General features: G+C 41.8%; 1 protein-coding gene across 2 annotated transcripts in view; it reads left to right on the forward strand.

Moving 5' to 3' along the window:
• Positions 1–20,439, forward strand: part of RHBDD1 (rhomboid domain containing 1) — a 136,203-nt gene that overhangs the window by 47,457 nt on the left and 68,307 nt on the right. For both annotated transcript variants that reach the window (XM_019668064.1, XM_019668065.1), the window contains exon 4: positions 19,174–19,262. In XM_019668064.1, coding sequence (XP_019523609.1) covers positions 19,174–19,262 — 89 coding nt within the window. The remainder of the gene's footprint in view (positions 1–19,173; positions 19,263–20,439) is intronic.

Raw genomic sequence — 20,439 nt, forward strand, 5'->3', positions numbered from 1 at the left:
GGTGTCTCAGGTAATGACTGATGGTTATTTTACAAAGATTCTTTTCTTAAATTGGAGGAAAGTCACATGTCCTGGATTAAACGGTGATATCAATAAATATACCTTACTAAATTGAAGAGCTCTGTTTAACGTGTTTTACAGAAAAGGGGTGTTTCTAATCCCAAAAGTTAATTACCAAATGTAGTGATTATTTTGACTTGATTTTTTTTTCTTACTAATATTTTCTCATTAAAAAATAATGAACCCTGGGAAGCATATTTATTTTCCTTTAGAGCATTTAGAATATGCACTTTGGCCTATTTGCATTTTTCTTTTTTCCAGGAGACACTATTGGAGATAAATGCTACACAATTAAATATTCACTCTCAACTAATAAGATGATAAATCACATCTCTGGAGATTTCTGATGCATTGACTTACTCCTTTCCATTTCAGTATGAGGAGGAATGTTTTAAAATAGAAAATGCTTTATATTTGCTAATTTCCCCCCTTCCTCTTCTGTAATATTAAGTGTTTTTAGTTAAAAGTCATGGAAGTTAAATAGGCAAGAGGACTGTTTTCCATTTACATTCAGGTTTGGTTGAAATTATGCAAAATGCAGACAGCCTGTGCTATGAATTGCAATCATTAGTACATCAATTATTCTGTGATAACCAGCTGAGAACAAGCTGCAGAGGGCTGACTGTTCCTTCCATTTCAAGTGGGCTTCTCATTAGCTTATATGAGAGAGAAAATAATTTGATTCTAATTTATCTCTCTTTAAGTGGACATTGCTCCCCTCTGAATTCAAGAGGAGAGCATTTTAATTTTATAGTCATTTATAACACACAGGTCAAATAAATAGCATGTTTTATTTCTAGCAATATATGTCTCTTTTATTATTTATATCACCATAGTTCCTTGATTCTAAAACATGCTTTTTTTTTTTAAATTTTATAAAATAAGCCACAAACAGAATAATAAATAAATAGGCCACAACATAATATAGATAACATCAAAAGTTAGTAGAGAAAATAGGGTTATTTAGTACATGGTACTTGGAGAATCTTTTAATCATTTGGAAGAAAGTAAAGTTAGCGCATTCCCTCACAATACTCCAAAACAATTTTTTTTTATAAATTATATTTAGAAGACTTAAATATAACATCTGAAAAATGACTAAGAATGTGAGGGAAATTTTTCAGTTCTTGAGTTGGGAAGAAATTTCTAAGCATAAGAACAATGAACATCATCTCAAATGAAGGCAAAAGCAACACAACTTATTTCCAGATCCAAATACATTATAAATCGAAACAAAAGGCAAAAAAGTTAGAAATAGGAAAAAGAGGACCACGTCTCTGATGAACAATAATAACCACCAGAATATTAGGCAAGTGGACAAAGTCCATGAACAATGTAGAGAAAAAAAATCAGTGGCTAATAAAACAAGAGCTATAAAAACTTTACATCTTTTAATTCAGTAATTACCTTTCTAGGAACCTGTCCAAATTATAAATAACCAGAAATGCTTAAAAAAAAATTGTCATAGCTTATGTACTGTCATGAAGCACTGGAAAACTGCAAACCACTTAAATGCCCAATAGTAGGTAAATGATTCAATAAATCAGGATGCAATAGAATATTATACAACTATTAAAATGCTGTTTTTCAGAAGTTTAATGGAATTGGAAAAATCTCAGTGTAAGAGTAGAAAGTAGAATATAAGGTATTATACACAATCTGATTTGATTTTTTTTTTCCAAAGTAAAAATAGTCACTAAAAAGACTAGAGAGAAACATGTAAAAATATTATTAGTGGATGGTTAACATAAAGTTATGGAATTATTTCTCTTTTAAACTTTTTTTTTGCTAAATTCTCTATAGTGAGCTTGCATTATTTACAGTAGAAAAATTGAATCATTAAACTATAAGTATATAGCAGCATATTTTCACGAATCTGAACTTACTTGTTTCTTCCAAGTTCTGCAAGGGCAGGCATATCACCTCTCTGTCCTGTTTGCTGCTTATCCTTGGGGTCTAAAACAGTGCTTGGCACATCATAGCTACTCAAGAAATGTATTCATAAACTTTTGTTGAGTAAAACAAGAGTTTGGGTGATTGGCCCAACAAGATAATAAGCAAAGTGTAAAATAGCCGAATGATTGACCCAAGTCCAGAATTCTAAAGTAAGTCATAAGGAAGGAAGTCAGGTCCAAAATCTGAGTACAGCGCTACAAGGCAAAGCCTGGGATTCAACAAGAACAGGGAAAACCGAACATTAAGAAGACTTGAAAAGGCACCTCAACAACTGGGCAGTAACCAGGCAGTGCGCGGCTGCCATGCACACGGGAACCACATGTCCCTACATGAGACGAACCAGGACTGTGTACTCAGCTACAAAGCTAGTCCCAACCACCTCTAAAACTACGGAGATTTTATAGACCATATTCTCTGATCACAAAGTAATAATGAAGACTTAAAAAAACTAAATCTGAGCAAGAGGAAAAAAAACACATTCCAGCAGTCATAATCACTTAGACATTTAAATACTCCTTGATTAAAAAGAAATTGAAAAAAAAAGACTTTAGAAATGAATAGTGAGAACGTTCCACATCAAACCTGTGGGCTAGGGCAAACTCTTAAATGCTTTTTATAATAATAGCAAGAAAGTTTCAAAGGAAATAACTTAAGCCCTCAACTTAAGAAGTTAGAAAAGTAACAAAACATTAGAGGAAGGTGAAATTGATAATGATAAAATGCAAAATTTTAAAAACTAAAAAGGAAAAAAATGATAGGATTGATCATTGAAGAGCTGTCTCTGAAAAGACCAAGTCGGCATCTGTTGGCAGGTTTCACTATGAAAAGTAGAAGGAAAACTTGTAATAACAGTAGATATGAAAAAGGAGATGCAAGCATAAATGTGGAGGAAGCTAGATCAACTTCCAGAAGGATCTGTATTTTGAGGGGGGACATCTTTATTTTTTTGTTTTAAGAGATAACTAAGAGAGAGAGAGTGTGTGTGTGAAAGCTTTGGACTAATTTATTAAAACCAAATTTCCTTCTAAAAGAAAACATCATGGAAATTTTGTGATCCAGTCACATATTTACCATGTAATTTTTAAAGTCTTGAGTTTCTCTGATGTATTCCAATGGCTGCATCCCATGGCAAGAGAAGTTACTGAGTTTATTCCATCAGTTCTTGCCTAGAGAACACTTAGTTGCAGTGTCAGTTTGTGGAGGACTTACGATTCTGTAACCTTGGAGGGCTAGCTCCCAGTGTACTGACATTGTGCAGATTTTGATGAGCCAGTTCATTTTAGTTTGTGGGTGGTGTGAACTGCATGATATATACCAAGTAATTTCCACTTGGAACAAAGGGTCACATTTCCTCCCGTTCCTCTCAAGTGATTTTGTGACGTGTGAGGCACCAGTAGGTAAAAATACTTTGGGACTTGCTAATGAAAGACGGTGCGTACAGAATCTGCTTTTCTAGCACATATTTTTATAGATGTTGAAAATGCTGTTGTCAAATAGTATTTTTAAAACTGTCAGGTGTGTGTGTGTGTGTTTCAAATGAGTTTTAAATAATTCAGCACTAAGCAGGCAGCAGAAAAATGACTTTATAAACTTGCAGTGCTCTTTTCTACTGAATATACAAGTAGAGCCTATGAATTAAAAATGAACACGATCCGATCCATCTTTTTACTGATAACCAGTGTAGTGCTGATGGAAATTCGCTGTTACTGTTTTTTTTTTTGGTTTTCTTTTTGCATTTTTTTTTTTTGCATTTTCCTATTAGAGAATTGCCTTAAAGCCATTCCAACATAGATACTACACGTGTACGTATGGTAAAATAGGTTTCTAATATTAAGTCTTGTCTGGTTTATCTAACTTGATGGCTGACTCGTGGCAGCCTCCTTCCCTTTCCTCCCCTCCTGTGTGCTGCTGAATGAGAAGTGAGGGCACATCAGTCATGGGAGAGCGTTCACTCGGAGGAGGGGCTAGAACGCTCCGACTTGCCACCGAGCCGGAGAGATGGTGAGCAGCATGGAATATAAGCCTCCTGCCTAACTCAAGAGTCTAATTCACAGATGATTATGATTATGAGCCTCGGCCGTGTCATCGACTCGTTACTCCTGACTCTCGTTTTGCTCCTGATCATCTTGTCCCCGCGTTTCTTTTTTTTAATGAGTGACAAAGGAAAACTTGTTTATGTGAAAAGGCTCAGTGGGATGCAGAACCCTGTACACAGTTCCTCCTCCTGCCAATAAATAATGGCGGCTTTTCTGAAGGTAGAACGTAGTTTTCTCATCATTGTCGTCATTAGGACTGTTACTGGGTTTTGTTTTCCTCAGTCAGTATTTTACACTAATAGAGGTATTTGTCGTAGTCTAGAGTTAGCAAATCTCTAATCTGAGAATCTCAGAGTTAGGCATTAAGTGACTTTCATGGCAAAAGACTTAAGGTGTGTTTGCTGCGATTGGGAACTGAGTGAAGTCACAGCCAAGTTGTCACGGCCTGCGTGGCAAGGGCAAATGGGACACGAGAGGGGCGATGCAGATTGAATAAAGAGACAGAGACAGAAGTAAGATTGAAGAGCAAGACCAAGGGACTCAGCCTAAGAAAGACTGAGCCCCGAATCGGGTCAATGCAAGGCTTTTATTGAGAATCTTCAAAGAAGCAAACTGCAGAACTGTGAATCATTAACCGTGTATAGGTGGGTGCCTTAAGGCTTGTTCCCATTACCTGACCCCTTTGTACTCCAACAAATGCTATGCCTTCGTACATCACTGCACAGCCCCAGGACACTCTGTTACATGTCCTCCCAGGGGAGACAACTGATATCATTCCATCAGNCCAGGGGAGACAACTGATATCATTCCATCAGGTCTCAGTTTTCCGAGATGCCCCCTGAGAGAGCTTTACAGATATCATTCCATCCGGCCTCAGTTTTCCGAGACACTCTCTCGACTACAGTGTATGAGGCTAATGCAGAGGGGGTGGTCGTGGGATTGGCTGTAAGGCAACACAGCCACAGCAGTTGGAGGGTTGTAGTCAGACCCAGGAAAGGTGAAAACAATTGTCGTGGAACATGAAGTTGAAAGCTTTTTGCATCGTAGCAGTAATTTTGAGGATTTTCCCTAAGAAACAGTAAAAGTTCATTTAAAATTCATACATTCCACTCCCTCGTTCCTCTGAGTATGTGGCATGTGATTCTTGAGCATGCTGATTGCACAGGTTAACATACATTGTTTATAATGGCGTTGCAAATACTATAGCGCTGACTCATCCTGCATATGGCGTCTGAGAAGACTCATCAGAGCTTGTGTTCCCCACCTGGGTGGCGGTGGACGGCCCAGCCAGTGAGAAAGGTGTTCTTCACCTGCCTCCTGTTCTTCTAAGCTCCTCCTCATAGGTCTTTATTTTTAACGATGGTTCAAGGTCCCCTTTTGATCTGGATTTCATAGATTTTTTGCTTATTAGTTTCAATTGAGTTTTCTTAACGTTCACCTAAGAATCTATAGTAAAACGAGGATTAGATAAGGAAAGGACCACTAAAAACCTTAGAAAATAGTAAAGGAGATTAAAACCACATGGTGAAATAAATGTTTTAGTAGGTTTGAAGAAGGCACATACTGTTTTTTGAAACTTTTTGTTGAAGAATGCAAATTATAAATCAGAGTCTATTTTCTTTTATTTTTTTAGCTGAGCCATCCTGCCACCTCTTGGCAGCTCAGCGGCAGCTCAGCTCGAGCCGGGCATCGAACTGCTGTTGCTCAGAGCTCAAACTCTTGAGCGAGCTCTTAACCAACTGAGCCACTCGGCTGGCCCTCCATAGTCGATTTTTTCATTTTTTGGAAGTTTTGTGGGTCAAATCATGATCCATTATATTGTTCAGTTGTGTGATATGAACAGTTACATGGCTGCTGGTCATACTTTCGGAGTCTTGTCCTCATGTTGCTCGTTTGCAGATTGCACATCCTGATTATACTTCCCCAGATGTACAGAGGGTAAACAAAGGCAGGCAGAAGATGCGTTCATCAGCCAGGGAGTGCTGGGATGACTTCATTACTGAGCTCTCCCTCTTTTAACCCACATTTATTGAGTGCCACTCCCTAGCTCTCTCTTTCATAACCCTGGCCCTTGGTTTTTCGTCTTTCTCTAAGCCTCAGTCCCTCGTCTGTAAAATGGGACCAACAATAGTACCCATCTCATGGGCTTGTTGGGAGGATTAAAAAGGTAACACAAGGAAAGGAAAGTCCTGAAGTCAGGGTCGGGCTCATTGGGGAGCTGCTACCCCTTCAGTGCCCCCTGACTTGTCTTCTGTGGACCCGAGAAGAATGGCTGGTAAAGCTCAGGCCAGTCCGAGCATATTGAAGTCCTTCAGAACCATGTAAGGGCTGCATCCCCTCGGAAGTACTTGCTAACAACTTAATAAAGCATGTGTGGATTTCAAAGAGCTCTTTAATAGAGATAGTACTTAAAATAGTGTTTCTTGGTTTATTATTTTTGTTACCTCCCACACATGAGGAATGGAGCTGTATCTACTACATGGGTGTAGGTTCTGGGAGTTAACTCAGTGACTTGAAACCTAGGTTGACAGGTCTTCAGCATGGTAACATTCTTTCTGCCTCTTTTCTTGGACTCCTCAATCCTGAGAGCCCGCCTGAAGTCTTAGCCTCCACGGGGGCTGAATGAATCTACGGCAGGGTTCTCTTTGAGACTTTGAGACCTGTTGGTTCTACGTTGCCTTGATCATCTGTGGACACCTCAGTCAAGAGTCTTTTGGTTACAATTTAAAGAAGCCCAGTTCAAACTTACTTGATCAAAGAAAGGGGCCTCTATTAGCTTACATCATTACAATTTCCAGTGCTGCATTTCAGGGTTTCAAAGAGGTCTGATGTGATGAGATTCAGGGGCTCAAGCAGTGTCATCAGGATTTCGTCTCTATCACTTGGCTCTTTTTTTCTTTTTTTCTTCCTGTTTTGCCTTCTGTATGAATCATCTGTTGCTGTGACAAATGGAGGGGCTTTAAACAACACACATTTATGATCTCATGGTGTTTGTGAGGCACGGCTGACCTGGGTCTTTGGCATCAGGCTTTCCCAACAAAAACCGAAGCAAAGATGTCAAGCACCACTGAGGTCTCATCTGAAGGCTTGACTGTGGAAGGACCTGCTGCCAAGCTCATGTGGTTTCTTAAGAACTTAGTTCCTGGTGGGTGATTGGACTGAGAGCCTTGCTGTCAGCCGTCAGCCGAGGCCATACTCGCCACCTGAGTCTCTTTCCTTAGAGCACCTCACAATATGGCAGCTTCTTCCATCAAAGCCAGCAAGGAAGAGTCTGCTAGCAAGGCAGAAATTAGTGAAACACAATCATGGAAATGGCATACTATATGCTGGTGGTTAGAAGCAAGTCACAGGTCCCATCCATGCTCAGGGAGAAAGGGCTATGATGGGTGTGACCCCCAGGAACCAGGGGTCACCAGGTCCCACCTTTGAATCTGTCCACCACAGCTTCATTCTCAGGAAACTCTCTCCACATGGTGACAGAGTTGACTAACGGCTCCTAGCTTACATCTTCCCAAGGAAAGCAATTCTAGAGATAATAGTTACTTATTTCCTCAGCATCCTTGTGTGTATATGTACCTTACCAGTTGAGATTCTTGGTTGGAAACAGTGGAAATCAACTCTGGCAAACTTCAACACAGAAGGACTTCCTGGAAGATTGTCAGGTAGCTTTTAGAATCATTGAGAGCACGGAAGTACCGGGCTGGTATACCTGGGAGAGCTGGGTGGACACACGTTGCCACTGGCCACTGTTTCATTGGACTCTCATCATTAGGTTCTAAAGATTAGATACAAAGTGTGTCTCCCTGGCCAAGTACAGGTCCTGTGCCTGTGCTCTAGCTGCTGGGGAGAGAGATGAGTGAATACCTTCCCTTCGTTGGGCCTCTGCTGGAGGTGGGACTGTGTTTCTTTGAATGTGGCCGTGCTCTGAGGTGAGCCTCTTATGGGTCTCATGGCTTCCTTAGACTTCCTTTCACTCACAGACGTTCAGCCTAGCAGGCTGCATTGGAGAAACAGGTTCTGCTCTAATGGGCAGTTTTCAGAACCGTGTAGCTGGTAGTTCTGTGCCCTCGTTTAATATTAACTGTGCCTTGCAGACGCACCGACCAAGCTGCTGCAGAGGCAGCCTGCCATGCCAGTGGCACTGCCAGTCTCTGAGTCATAGAGTGGGCGGGGCATCCAGAGTCAGAATTTTGATTCAGACCAGATTTAACCACAAGTAGAACTTCATTTTTCTGAAATTATAGGCTAACTTGATGACCCAGCTCTGTTTCCCGATCTTTGTGTCGGGCCTAGAGACTCAGGGCTTACCTCAGCTCTTTACTGTTGCCATCTTCAGCCATGTGTATCTGACTCTCTTGGATGTGGGCGCACACTGGCTGACTTGTCAGGGTTTTATAAGTCCAGTGACCTTGGAAATCTTTTGAAGTATGTTCATATGTTTCCTTGCATGAATTTGGAAAGCTAAACTTACTCTCTTGCAGCATTACAGTAGAATATATTAAGACCAATTTCCCAAGAAGGGAAACAGATGTCACTTCTATGGGGGAATTTGTAGGAGGGAGAAGAGTCTTGCCTACACTACACTCAAAAGGTTTTTCTCATTGGCCTACGATAACTTAAGTCTCACCATTAGAATTTGAACTTTGCCTTAAGATCAGTGGTCCTCAGGCCTCAACACATTAAAATCACTTGGGGAATTAAAAACAAAAGAACCAAAAAATCACCAAACGAACGAAACGATGTCAGGGCCTGTCTCACCCCAGAACAATTCTGCAGTACTTCTGGGAGTCGAGTCCAAGGAGCTGTAATGTTTAAGGCCTCTTTCAGAGAGTCTTACATGCAGCCAGGGTTGAGAACCAGTGGATCCAGACCACCTCCTGGGAAGGGCAGACCCTCATCCATGTTATGGGGTACAGGGAAAGTGCAGAAGTCATTTCCACGGTTCACAGGTGAGACTTCCCTGTGGCCCTTTCTTCCTTGTGTGTCCTGATGATGAACTGCCGTCCATCGAGGTCACCTAAGCTGGTCTCTTCTTGTGGCCTCAGACAGTCCAGCTACCCTAGGGCCATGGCATATCCAGTTGTGACTCTGCTTCTGAAAATACCTGCGAAAGGCTAAGCTCACAGGAACATCTATTTGCTTTCCAACAGTAGCACATGTTAAAATCAGGCTATAAACAACCCAACTTCCCTTTCATTTCATATTGACTTTCAGGAGGTGATATGCAAATAAGCATTCATGTGGTACCCAGAAATATTTTGCCTGTAGTAATAGCAGATGGCAGAGCGTTTTTCACGTGCCAAGTTGCATTTGTGCTACCACAGTGCAATGTGGAAGCGATCATAGCCTCTTTCAAATATTCTAACTCCCCATGTGCGTCTCCGTCGTGGTGGGAAGCTTTCTTGCCTATCAGTTCAATATGTTGTAGATTTAGTTGGAATCCTTGGAATTTGTGCATAGTGTAGTCACATGAGAAGTACTTTGAAAAGAAATCTTTCTGAGGCCTGATGATTAAAGGTCATCAATTCAAGGAACATTGAAGATGCTTTTGCTGTGTGCCCGTGGTTTTCCACTGGGATAGGTGGCTTGGTCCCCAGGCAGGATTTTGGAAAATTGCGGGGTTTTCAGTTCTCATAATGATTAGCGGGGGTGCTACTGGCATTTGGTGTGTGCGACAGTCAGTCCCCTACCACGAGAATGGTTCTGCACACCCCCTCCCCTACCCCCCAATCCGTGGAAAGGACCTTGATGTAGGTGAAAAAGCTGTTTATGATTATCCGAGCTTGAAACCTAACTTTGTTTTTAATATAAACACATAGAGTTTCTTTTTTTGGCATGGATTTAGTATACAGTAACTTTTCCGAGAAAATTATAAAGTGAATTGTAAATGCAACTTAAGGGAAATTTTTTCTCTGTTTGTATCGAAAAGTTCTTTACCCTGACATAAAATTGTGTCACGGGTGGTACCCTGCATGTGGTGTGTGTCACAAACAGCTCGCCTGTATCCACCTGCATTTGTTTTTCTCACCTTTGTGCAGGCTTCATGCGTAGGTGCAAAGGACCACTTTATGTGTCCTCTGGCGGTGCCTGAGCATTGATAGTTCATAGTACTGTACTGTGTTCCCTTTTACATGTTTTCCTTACTGTTACAGCTAGGGCATAACATGCTGAGAGTGTGTGTGTGCATGCGTCTGTGTTTTTAAAAGTATGTGTGTTATTCATAAATGCCATTTCAAGACAACAGAGGGAGCATTACACAATATTTGGGCTTAAGCGGTCATTGGGTATGATAGGGTTGGAAGCCACAAGATGAAGGAGCAGCTGATGGCAGACAGGTCATCAGACAAGGAGAGAACAATACTGGGGGAACATGGGGGAGACTGCGGGAGTCAGAGGGGCAGCCCCCCCACCCCATCCCCCACCCCATGCTGAGGGAAGGCGCTGACCAGGTGAGATCTGGCGGCTGTTTTCCTAAGGCTTAGCTAGGTGATTGGAGGGCACAGGGCATAGTGCATACAAGGTCCTGCAGGGTAGAAGCCTGGCTTTTGCGCCTGACTCAAGTGTGGGGTAGCAGAGGGCCGGGGCTGGCCGGACACAGAGAAACCTGAAGAAGGAGGCAGAGGTGCATGATGGGTTTATTAAGCCTTGCTCATGTTTTGTTCTAGAAACACTGGGGAACTCCCAAAAGGCATATGGGTTGGGATCGGGCTTGCTTGTCATGGTGTCAAAGGGGGTGGGAGCAGGGCAAGGCCGAACACCCAGGGACCAGCAGTGGGGTCAGCTAATGAGGCGCCCTGATTCCGAAGGTCAGACCCGGGAGTCCGTCCTGGGTGGTCTAACTCTACCCATGTCATAACCACTTTTCTAGATTGCCCCAGGGGCCGGGTGGGCATGGGTGAGTGCAGAGCAGATGGAGAGAGTTTGCTCAAATGGGATCTACTCACCAGTGAATATGGAAGGTGTGCGGAGGGGAATTCTAGGGTGTGTCTAGTTACATGGCTTGTCTGGTGATCAGAGAGCACAGGCCTCACAGAATCGCACTGACTCTTAACAGCTGCACCCCAATTAAGTGTGTGTGTAGGGGATTCTTGTGCTTTTATTTTGTGTGTAATTTCACTTACCTGTTGCTTTAATTTAACTTGGCGCAACCCTTCACTTTGTTTTGAAGGAGATTTGAAAGCTAGTGATTACGATTTTCACCTGAAGTGCTATTTAAAAACACTTGCATGTGCCAAATGGGGGAAAGTGTTCTTAACAATTTACCCCAACAACAACAAAAATTTTAGATTTATCCACTGACGAGAGAAATTCGGTCCTTTACATGAGAGCCTTGCTCAGTTTCTGCTTTGTTAAAAAAAAAGAATGAAATTACTAAAAGATTATTATAAGAAGCTTGGAAAATAGAAAGGGAGATGTCACCACCATATTATCTGTTACTGTTTTTATGTATTCCCTTCGTATCTTCCTTTTAGATTTATATATTTCTGTGTGTATAATGTGTTCTACGTGGTAGGTAGGTAGGTAGATTGTTAAAACATAGTTATACAAAATTCTAGGAGTCAAATGAAATATGGGAGCAATATTTTGAGTCATTCTTCCTCTCAATTTCCAACTTGGTATCTAGCTATCTGTAGATATCTCCATTTGTCTTGCAGACATCGCAGAGCAAACACATGAAAACTGAACCCTTGAATTCCCCATCCCCCCAATTAAAGGATTCCATCAGCTCTCTCATTGCACAAACCAGAAACCTAGGTTTCCCCCTTTCCTTCACCCCCCACACTGAACCCATGAGCAAGTTCTTTTTTCTCTGCCACCAGAATAGACCCCAGACCATCCACTTTGCTTTGCCTCTGCTGCCACCATCCTCTTCCAAGCTGCCACCATTTTTTACCTGGATTACATCAGCCTCCCTACTGGTCTCCTGGTTACCCTGGTCATTCTTGCCTCTCTAGAGTCTGTTCTCCCAGCAGACAGGTCACTCTTTAAAATTCTCCATTGGCCTCGCAGTGTACTTAGAAAACACCTCAAATTCCTTCCCATGGAATCGGCCTGTAGGGAACGTGACTTTGGCCTCTCTTCCCAAATTCATCTCATGTCGTACCCCATGACCTTACCCTTGTTCACGATGCCTCAGACACCTAGCAGCCATGTCAATGTTTTTAAAACACCAGGTTCTTCCTGCCTCACAGCTCTTTTATATATGTGCTTTTTCCCTGCCAGAAGCTCCTGTCCTCACGTCAGGGCATGCTAGCTCCAAATCCTGTGGATGTCACTTTAAATGCTACTTAAGGAGCCATCCCAGACCAGTTGTCTAGGGCAGGTAGCCTCTTTTACGTTTGCCACAATTTACAGCCGTGTGTGTGTGTGTGTGTGTGTGTGTGTGTGTTTTGCCCCCTAGATTGTAAGCTCCGTGAGGCAGTGACCCTGTTTGTCCTGTTTATGTAGTAGTCAGTAAATATGTGAATGAGTGGATGCTACCTCCTTGAACCAGCTCATGGAATTACCTTGCTGCCAGGTCGAGGGGCATGGAATTGAGAGCCAAGGAATTGCTGGGCATCACCTATTATCTAGGAAGCGCTTTTGTAAAAGAGGCTTCTCCTGCCTTTGCAGCATCCTTGTTTTTGCCCGGATCATGTTTGCCTGGGACTCAAGTAAATGCCAGTGGTCAGCTCCCAGCCCTATGCCTGAGGTTGGCGCCATGTTAAATCAGCATGGACAGTAGAGGCTGCATTGCCAATGTAGCTTACCTTTGGAGGGTTATAATGTTGGAAGGTGGCTAGTTTTTACTTCTGTGGCCAAAGGTGGCAGGAAGGGGTTGTGAGGGAGGTATGGTAAAGAGATGGAACATATAGACTAAGTGTGTCCCAGGTTGCCATTGCTAAACCCTCATGCTGGTGTAGTGGTTGAAGAAAGCATCAAGGAGAGACAGCTGTTGAAGAACAGTTTATCTGGAGAAAAAGCAGTGCTATCAGGATCTTCTGTAGTGGCGTGAATGTGCCATAACCTGAAAAATACCACATCTTGTTGCTGTAATGCCAATCTGGAACTATTAATTGAGAACCTCAGAGCACAGAACTTCTGATCAGCTCAATCCCTCCCTGATGGTAACTGCTGTTGCAGGAGGAAATTATGGGACGTCCAATACAATGGGGTACCTCTGCTGACTGGCTCTTAACCTTACCTTACCTGGGTCTCTTACCTGGTCCAGCACTGTGTCTCCATCAAGTTTATCCTTAATGAAGTCATTTGCTCTGCATACGCTGTGAGATTATATCCTAGAGTAATGCATTTTCTGGTTTCTGAGCTCCGCCTGAGAGGGCAGCCTCTTCAGCTGTGGAAGGAATTTGCCATTTACAGGGGAGGACCTTTATAGCTTGTCACAGCTTTCAATCATAGCTTTTCCTTTTGATTCTTTAATAGTGTGGCACATGAGAGCAGGGACGTTTGCATAACCACTTAGCTCAACATTACAAGTACCCTCTTAAAGGAGTGAGGCATGACAGCACAGAGCACTGTGTGTTGCTGTTAATAATACCTGCATGTAATCTGTATAACCAAAATCCACAGTATCTTTTATCCAGCTTTGAGATATAATTGACATATAACTCACAATAATATCTTAGTCTTAGTTTTGCTCCAAAATTACCTTTTCAACATCACTATCTCTTAGAAGTAATGGGTAGCAACATTGATTGGATTTAACTTTTCATTGTTTTGTCTTTTTTTTATAAACTCATATTGAGTCCATTCTGTGTCAAGAAATGTGAAAGTGCTGCATATCTAGAGGCCACAAGACAAAACATAATGGCTTTCTACAAATTTTTGTAGAAAGGCACCAGACCTCAGATTGAAAAAGAACAGCAGATGTCAAGGAGGGTAAATAAAATGAATCGACAACTGGAATGATTGTGGTATAATGACAGTATCTCCAAAATAAAGAGAAAAATCTTAAAAAGCTGAACGAAAAGACAGATTGGCTGCAGAGGAATGACTGTCCGATTGACATTTCTCAGCAGCCACAGTAGCTCCTGTACCTATCATCAAAATGATGAAATAAAGACCTCTTTGGACATACAAAGACTAGCAGAATTTTTTTACCCTCAGCCTTTAACTGAAAGAATTATTAAAAGTTGGATTCTATCAAGAAGGAAATTGAACCCAGAAGTAGGTTACACCATCACAGAGCAATGACACAACAAAGAAATTGGACATGTTAATAAACTTAAGTAATCTAAACAAATGGCTGCCCCTGTGTTAGGATTTGAGTACAAATAAAATGTTTTGCCAATTGAGTATGGAACTGCTCAAAATTGGTGCTGATATCTGAAATTCTTCTGTCTGTGATGACGATTTTCACTTCAGGCAAAGATTTTTAACAGGAGGTCCATGGATGGAATGGAACTCAAGCCATCTACGAACTTCCTAAAATTAGAAGTGACATAGTTTGTGTATGTGTAGTATTTCTGCAGATATGATTCTTGGCTTTCATCAGACATTTAAAGGGGCTTAGAACCTGAACAAGTTTAAGAACTCCCGGATTAAGGTATTGTCCTGTATTAAAATGAAATTACGTTGATACTTAACTTGCTGTGAAGTTGAAATATGATGACCTAAATTTGAATATTGTATCTGTTCAATATTTGTGGAACCATTGAAGCCCTGGACAAACTTTTCTTCTCATTGTAGCCTGTGCAGTGCACAACTTGTGTAGCTGTACAAAGCAGTAATGCATCTGGCCCCTGTGATGTTATTCTCCATCACCGTTAGTATTTGATTATCTCTGTTGTGATTTTCTAAAGGGAGTCACTATGGAGCTATCAGAAGAGACAAAGCTTTTAAGTGACCAATTTCAGACTATAACAATGCTATTGTTTTGTTGGTTGAGCACATATGTCATATGTTGTCCAAGTGGGCGGTTATGTTCAAGTATTATCTTTCCCAGTTGAAATTTGATACTAAACCAACTATTAACTGACCATGTGCAACTTGTGTTTTTATAATACAATTGTAATGTATGTTAGATATGTGCCTTTTGTGTGTGATTTTAATTCCACTTCTCTACTCGTTCAGTTAGTTGTTGAGCACTCGTGTCAGGCCATTTACTGCACTAGGTGTGGTCATGGATGTAGAGTTGAATGTGGTGGTCGGTCGTGTGGCAGAGCAATTACTTTGATTCAGGCTAGAGGGTGGCAGGCCATATCAGTTCCTCAGTCCTAGCTGAAGGCCTAGCAAGGTCAAGAGGAAGCTGTTGCTAAGAGGACGGTTTTCCCTGCCTGTCGCTTGGGGTGTCACCCTCCAGGCAGAACGAAGAACACGCCTTCAGGAGGGCTGCTGTGAAGGCTATGCTTCCTCCGGTACCTCAAACGTCAGAAATGCCTGTTTTGCATGTATAATTAGGATCGTAGTAACACAATCTGTTTCTAAGGCGCTCATGGTTGAAGGTAGAGCCCAGCCACTGGTTAAAGCCCTCAGACTTCTCCCCCCCAGTCCAGGACCTCCTAGTGGCTGCCAGCACTCCCCAGGGCTGGGGATCAGGTGCCCTCATCCCAGTGCTGCTGGGGAGAAGACAGTTCCCAGTCTGTTTCCGTTTCCTCCCTCGGGACAAGGGTGAAGGGAATCTCAGAGCGGGAAGGGAAGTCCTGTGTCATGTCGTTACCAACAGCATGGAGAAAGTTAAAATGAGCGGGTTTCCTCTTTTCATTGGTGGAATCCTCCCACCCCACCCCCCCTTTTTGCATGTAATATTGAGAGATTTTCAGTTGTGGTTAAATAAGATGATAATCTCTTCCTATTTTTTTTTAAATGCTAAAGTGAAATAATAAGAGCTAGAGTTTTGAGACAGGACTTTTGTGGACAGTGCTGAATATTGGAGGAAAATGCACGCTAGACTCTGGTCGGCCAGCCTCCCTGCCTTAGTTTTTTGCAATTATATTAGGACCAATTAGATTACAACTCAAACTTTACAAACCCATTTAGCGAGATAAGAAATTTACTTAACTGTGTTATACTCTAAATTGTAAATGAAATTCAAGAATGACTGTTTAAATAGTTGGGGTTTTAAATTGAAATTTTTTCCCCATGGTATTTTATAACTATATGATTCACCATAAAGATTGGCTTACAGAGTTTTTAAAATATTGATGTTACTTTATTTTTTTCAGTTAAATTGAGGTTACTATTTTAAAAAAATGGATTCTGGCCTCTTCTTTGTATCCCTCAAACTACTACTTTCTCTGCCATTCCTAGAACTAGTTGGAGAGTATTATTCAGCCTAAAAGTAGAATAAAATAAGCACAATTTTTTTGTTGAAAAGCTAAAGAAAAGCACTGTTCATGCTGTTCTTCCCTTAAAATGGGAAACCAAGTGTTTCATCCCGTATTTTTATTATCAGGTTACACATACAGTGAGGTAGATTGTGTGGGTGTGGGTGGGGGTGTGACCTTCCGCGCATGTGGTACATGGGGGACTTGTGTGGCCAATAGCGTAACTGAACTGGCTGATGGGAACAAGCAGCTGTGCTGTCCTGTCTGCAGAGTGCTTCCTTTCTTCTTTTTCTCTGAAGGGTTCCGTTGCTGCCTCTTTTTCCTGAGAGCCCATAAGTCTTTCACTAGCCCTGAGACAATGAGAATTACCTGTCGCGACCTCGTCTGTGGTCCAGGACCCCTTTCCCCTGTTGGTTGTGGCTGTGGTGGGCGATGGGTATTGGTTTTGATTCTAGGTCTTAGTGTCTGTGACTGAAAGTCACCCCCTCGGCCCCATCACTGCCATGGCTCAACGAACGCTCTAGGTTGAAGATGTAGTGGTTTTAATTTGCATCCTGGTGCTCTTGATGAAACCACCCCAGCTCATTCACATCATTCATTCAGCACATACTCGAGTGTCTGTCCTGTGCCAGGCACTGTCCTAGGTGTGCGGAAGAGATTTGCATAAGCCACAAAAATGGTGGTGCTCCTGGAGTTTCCGTGGGCTCCTTGATAACTTTCAGTCGTCCGCCTCCTGGAGTGAGGCGTCATTTCCCCAAGTCATAGAAATGTGTTCATACACAGGACCTTTTTTTTTAGCTTCTAGTTTAGCATAACGGATGAATAAGACTGTGCTCAGGGAGTTTGTAAGAGAGACAGACAGACAGGCAGACAGGAAAACATGTAAACACTTTGCTGCCCAGAAGGCTGGATCCATGCTAGAATGAAGGCAGAGGCGGTGGAAAGGAGTAATTCTTCAACTGGGGCCTAATTTTTATGATTGGGGTGCTGTTCAGCTTAGCCTTGTGATCTCCTGTGAGCGCTTAGAGCAGCGGTTCTCAACCTTTCACAGGGGTCGCCTAAGACCATCGGAAAACACATATTTTCGATGGTCTTAGGAACTGAGACACTGCTCCTCTATCCATCTCCAGGCCCACATGCAGATACGCCCACATACGAGTACCCGGCGACCCCTGTGAAAGGGTCGTTCGACCCCCAAAGGGGTCGCGACCCACAGGTTGAGAACCTCTGGCTTAGAGGGTCTGGGTGTGGGGTACGGGTGGGGGCTGGGTTTAGCTGGTGATGAGGGTGGAGGGCATGGATGGTCAAGGCCAAGTGTTGGAGGGCCTGGGCTGTAGGCCAGAGCCTTCTGTGGGCAGAGTAGCCAGTGAGCTTCACAGAATGGCAATGACATGACTGGCCCTCTGTTTTAAGAGAGCAACTGAGGGCAGTGCGTGAGATGTAGTGACAGCAACAGCTGTCAGGGGGCGAGCAGGGGGACCTGCTGGATGAGTTTTTTTACTCATTCAACATACATTTTTTTTTATTAATTAGGAACTCTTTTTATGATCAACTGTATATGAGAGTATTTGCCTCCCCAAACTCACCAAAAGGAAATATTATTGTCCTTTTAAAATTCTTGTTAATCTGTCAACAAATTTGTCTTTAAGACATTATTTTAAATGTAATATCTTTTTCTTATTGATTAGTTGAGCAAAAGTTAATCCTTGATCTAGTCAGGTTTCCTGTAATTGATTCTATTTTGGTAATTTGTACTCAGCTAGAAAATGTTCCACTTTATTGAGATTTTAAAAATTAAATTTATTGGGGTAATGTTGGTTAATAAAATGATATAGGTTTGAAGTATACAATTCTATAATACAGCATTTATATATTGCATTGTGTGTTCCCCGCCCAAAGTAAAATCTCCTTCTGTCACTGTATATTTGACCCCCTTTACCCTCATCTACCACCTTCCCTCCTCCCTTACCCTCTGGTAACCACTAAACTGTTGTCTGTGTCTATGAGTTTTTGTTTGTTTGCCTTGTTCATGTGTTACTTTCAGATTTGTATTCCACATATTAGTGAAATCATATGATTCTCTACTTCTTCTGTCTGACTTATTTTGTTTAACATGATAATCTCAAGATCCATCCATGTTGTCGCAAATGGCAGTATTTCATATATATATTCAACATATACTTAGCCGGGGCTTTCCTTGTATTTATATGTATAAGTTATTACCAGTCTTAGATGCTATTTTAAGAAGAGTGTAACCAATTTAATGCCCTAACTCATATTTCAAGCTTGAAGTTTACGTTTTTGTTTCTTTTTGAATAGCGAATGAAAGATTCATATGAAGATGACTTTAGAGGGTAGCGACTTTGCGGGGCGGGTGGACAGCTTGGTCTCTGCTGCTGAGTTTCCCTGGCTCTCTGCTTCGCTAGTCAGTGATGTATAAAAATGCAGTTATCTGCTCTGCTGTGAACACAGATGGATACCGTTCTCACAATGGCTGGATAAACTGATGCCATTTATGTTTTGTGATAAGAGCCACAGAGAAAAACTAGAAGAAACATAACGGGTTGCCCTGACAAAATGCTTCCACTGCCCCGAAGGAGCCAGACCTCTTCTCTTGCTCAAGGAGGGATACGGCATTTTAAACATGTGGTGGTGGTTATTCATTGTCCTTTTTTCTTAAGGTAGGAAATGTTGTTCTTTGGACTGAGTTGAATGCTGCTCAGCATAAAAGACGTGATGTGGAACAAAGCCTGCAGACTGTGACTAATTGACATGCACTGGGCTAGTGGGAAGACAGAATGCCTCTCTAATCAGCAGCAGAACAAACACTCACAGGGGCTCCCCGTCTCTCCTAGGACTTCCTTCGCCGGGCATCTGGCCGGGATTCTTGTCGGACTCCTGTACACTCTCGGGCCTCTGAAGAAAATCATGGAAACATGTGCAGGTACAGAACAAAACACCTTGGGCATGACAACAGCGTGGAAGTTCATCTTAATTTTAACGGGAACAGAAACAACCCCAAGTTACCCTGTGGTTCCGCTTAGGAATCCCCTAATCATCTCTTTTCAAACCAAGAGGTAAAACAGCTGGTGCAGGTCTTCACACTGTTCCAAGGGGGCTGCAGACCCAAATTTTAAACCTGAGGCCCACTTAGGGGACAAATCCCGGTATGTATGTATGTATGTATACCCTCAGCATTAATGCTCCTCAAGGAAAACCACGATTTCCGTGAAAATGCAGAGAACTAAAGTGAATTTAAAATGATGCATTATTCTCTAATATTCCATGAATTGACATATATGCAAGGCAAAGTTAAAACAGAAAAATCTGTACTGAAGTTCAAGGCCAGTATTTTAAAGAAATTAGAATGACCACTAGGCCCTTGGCGGGAGAGACCTATATTCATGCATGGCCAAACCAAGTCTGTTATTGCTTAAAGCTTGGCTCCTGCTTTTTAATTTTTGTTTGGTTTTGTTTTGCTTTTCGTTTCCTTCAAATTCATACTCAATAAAAATACTTTTACTTTATTTAGAAATATATAAATTTTTTAGACCTCAATTTAAAATCTATACTGGTTTTGAATTATAAGGAAACTACTTCGCAAACACTTGTTTTATAGACCGTATGCATTCGAATATTTCATCTTTTATTCATGGGAAATCTCCTGAGACTATTTTACCTTTTCTTGAACCATAAATAATTTGTTTTCACCGTTTGTGCCGATGACTGGTATTCTTGAGAACCATGGGATATTCACGATACTCGAAAGCTTTCCAGGCACTGTACTTTTACCTTCATTAGCAGGTCGTATTCACTTTCGGGTGATTTTTACGGGCTAGGCCTCATCTAAGCAGAATCCCAATTCCCCATATTTGCTTATTACGGCCTTTCCAGTGTATATGCTTAGAGGAGGCCATGGGAGCTTCGTTTATTGAAAATTCCAGATGTATTGTGTTTCTGATACAACTTAATCACGGAAATTGAGTGGTGAGTGTTGTTGCCCAAATGCTGTCAGTGCTGATAAAGGAAAAGAAATGATTATCGGGAGTTGAATGTTTTGTCTCATTTTTCTATGTGTGTCTGAAGATTAAGTGGTTAGTAAAGCTTTCTGCAGCAATATT

The sequence above is a fragment of the Hipposideros armiger genome, unplaced genomic scaffold, assembly GCF_001890085.2.
Source record: "Hipposideros armiger isolate ML-2016 unplaced genomic scaffold, ASM189008v1 scaffold_514, whole genome shotgun sequence".
Classification (NCBI taxonomy): domain Eukaryota; kingdom Metazoa; phylum Chordata; class Mammalia; order Chiroptera; family Hipposideridae; genus Hipposideros; species Hipposideros armiger.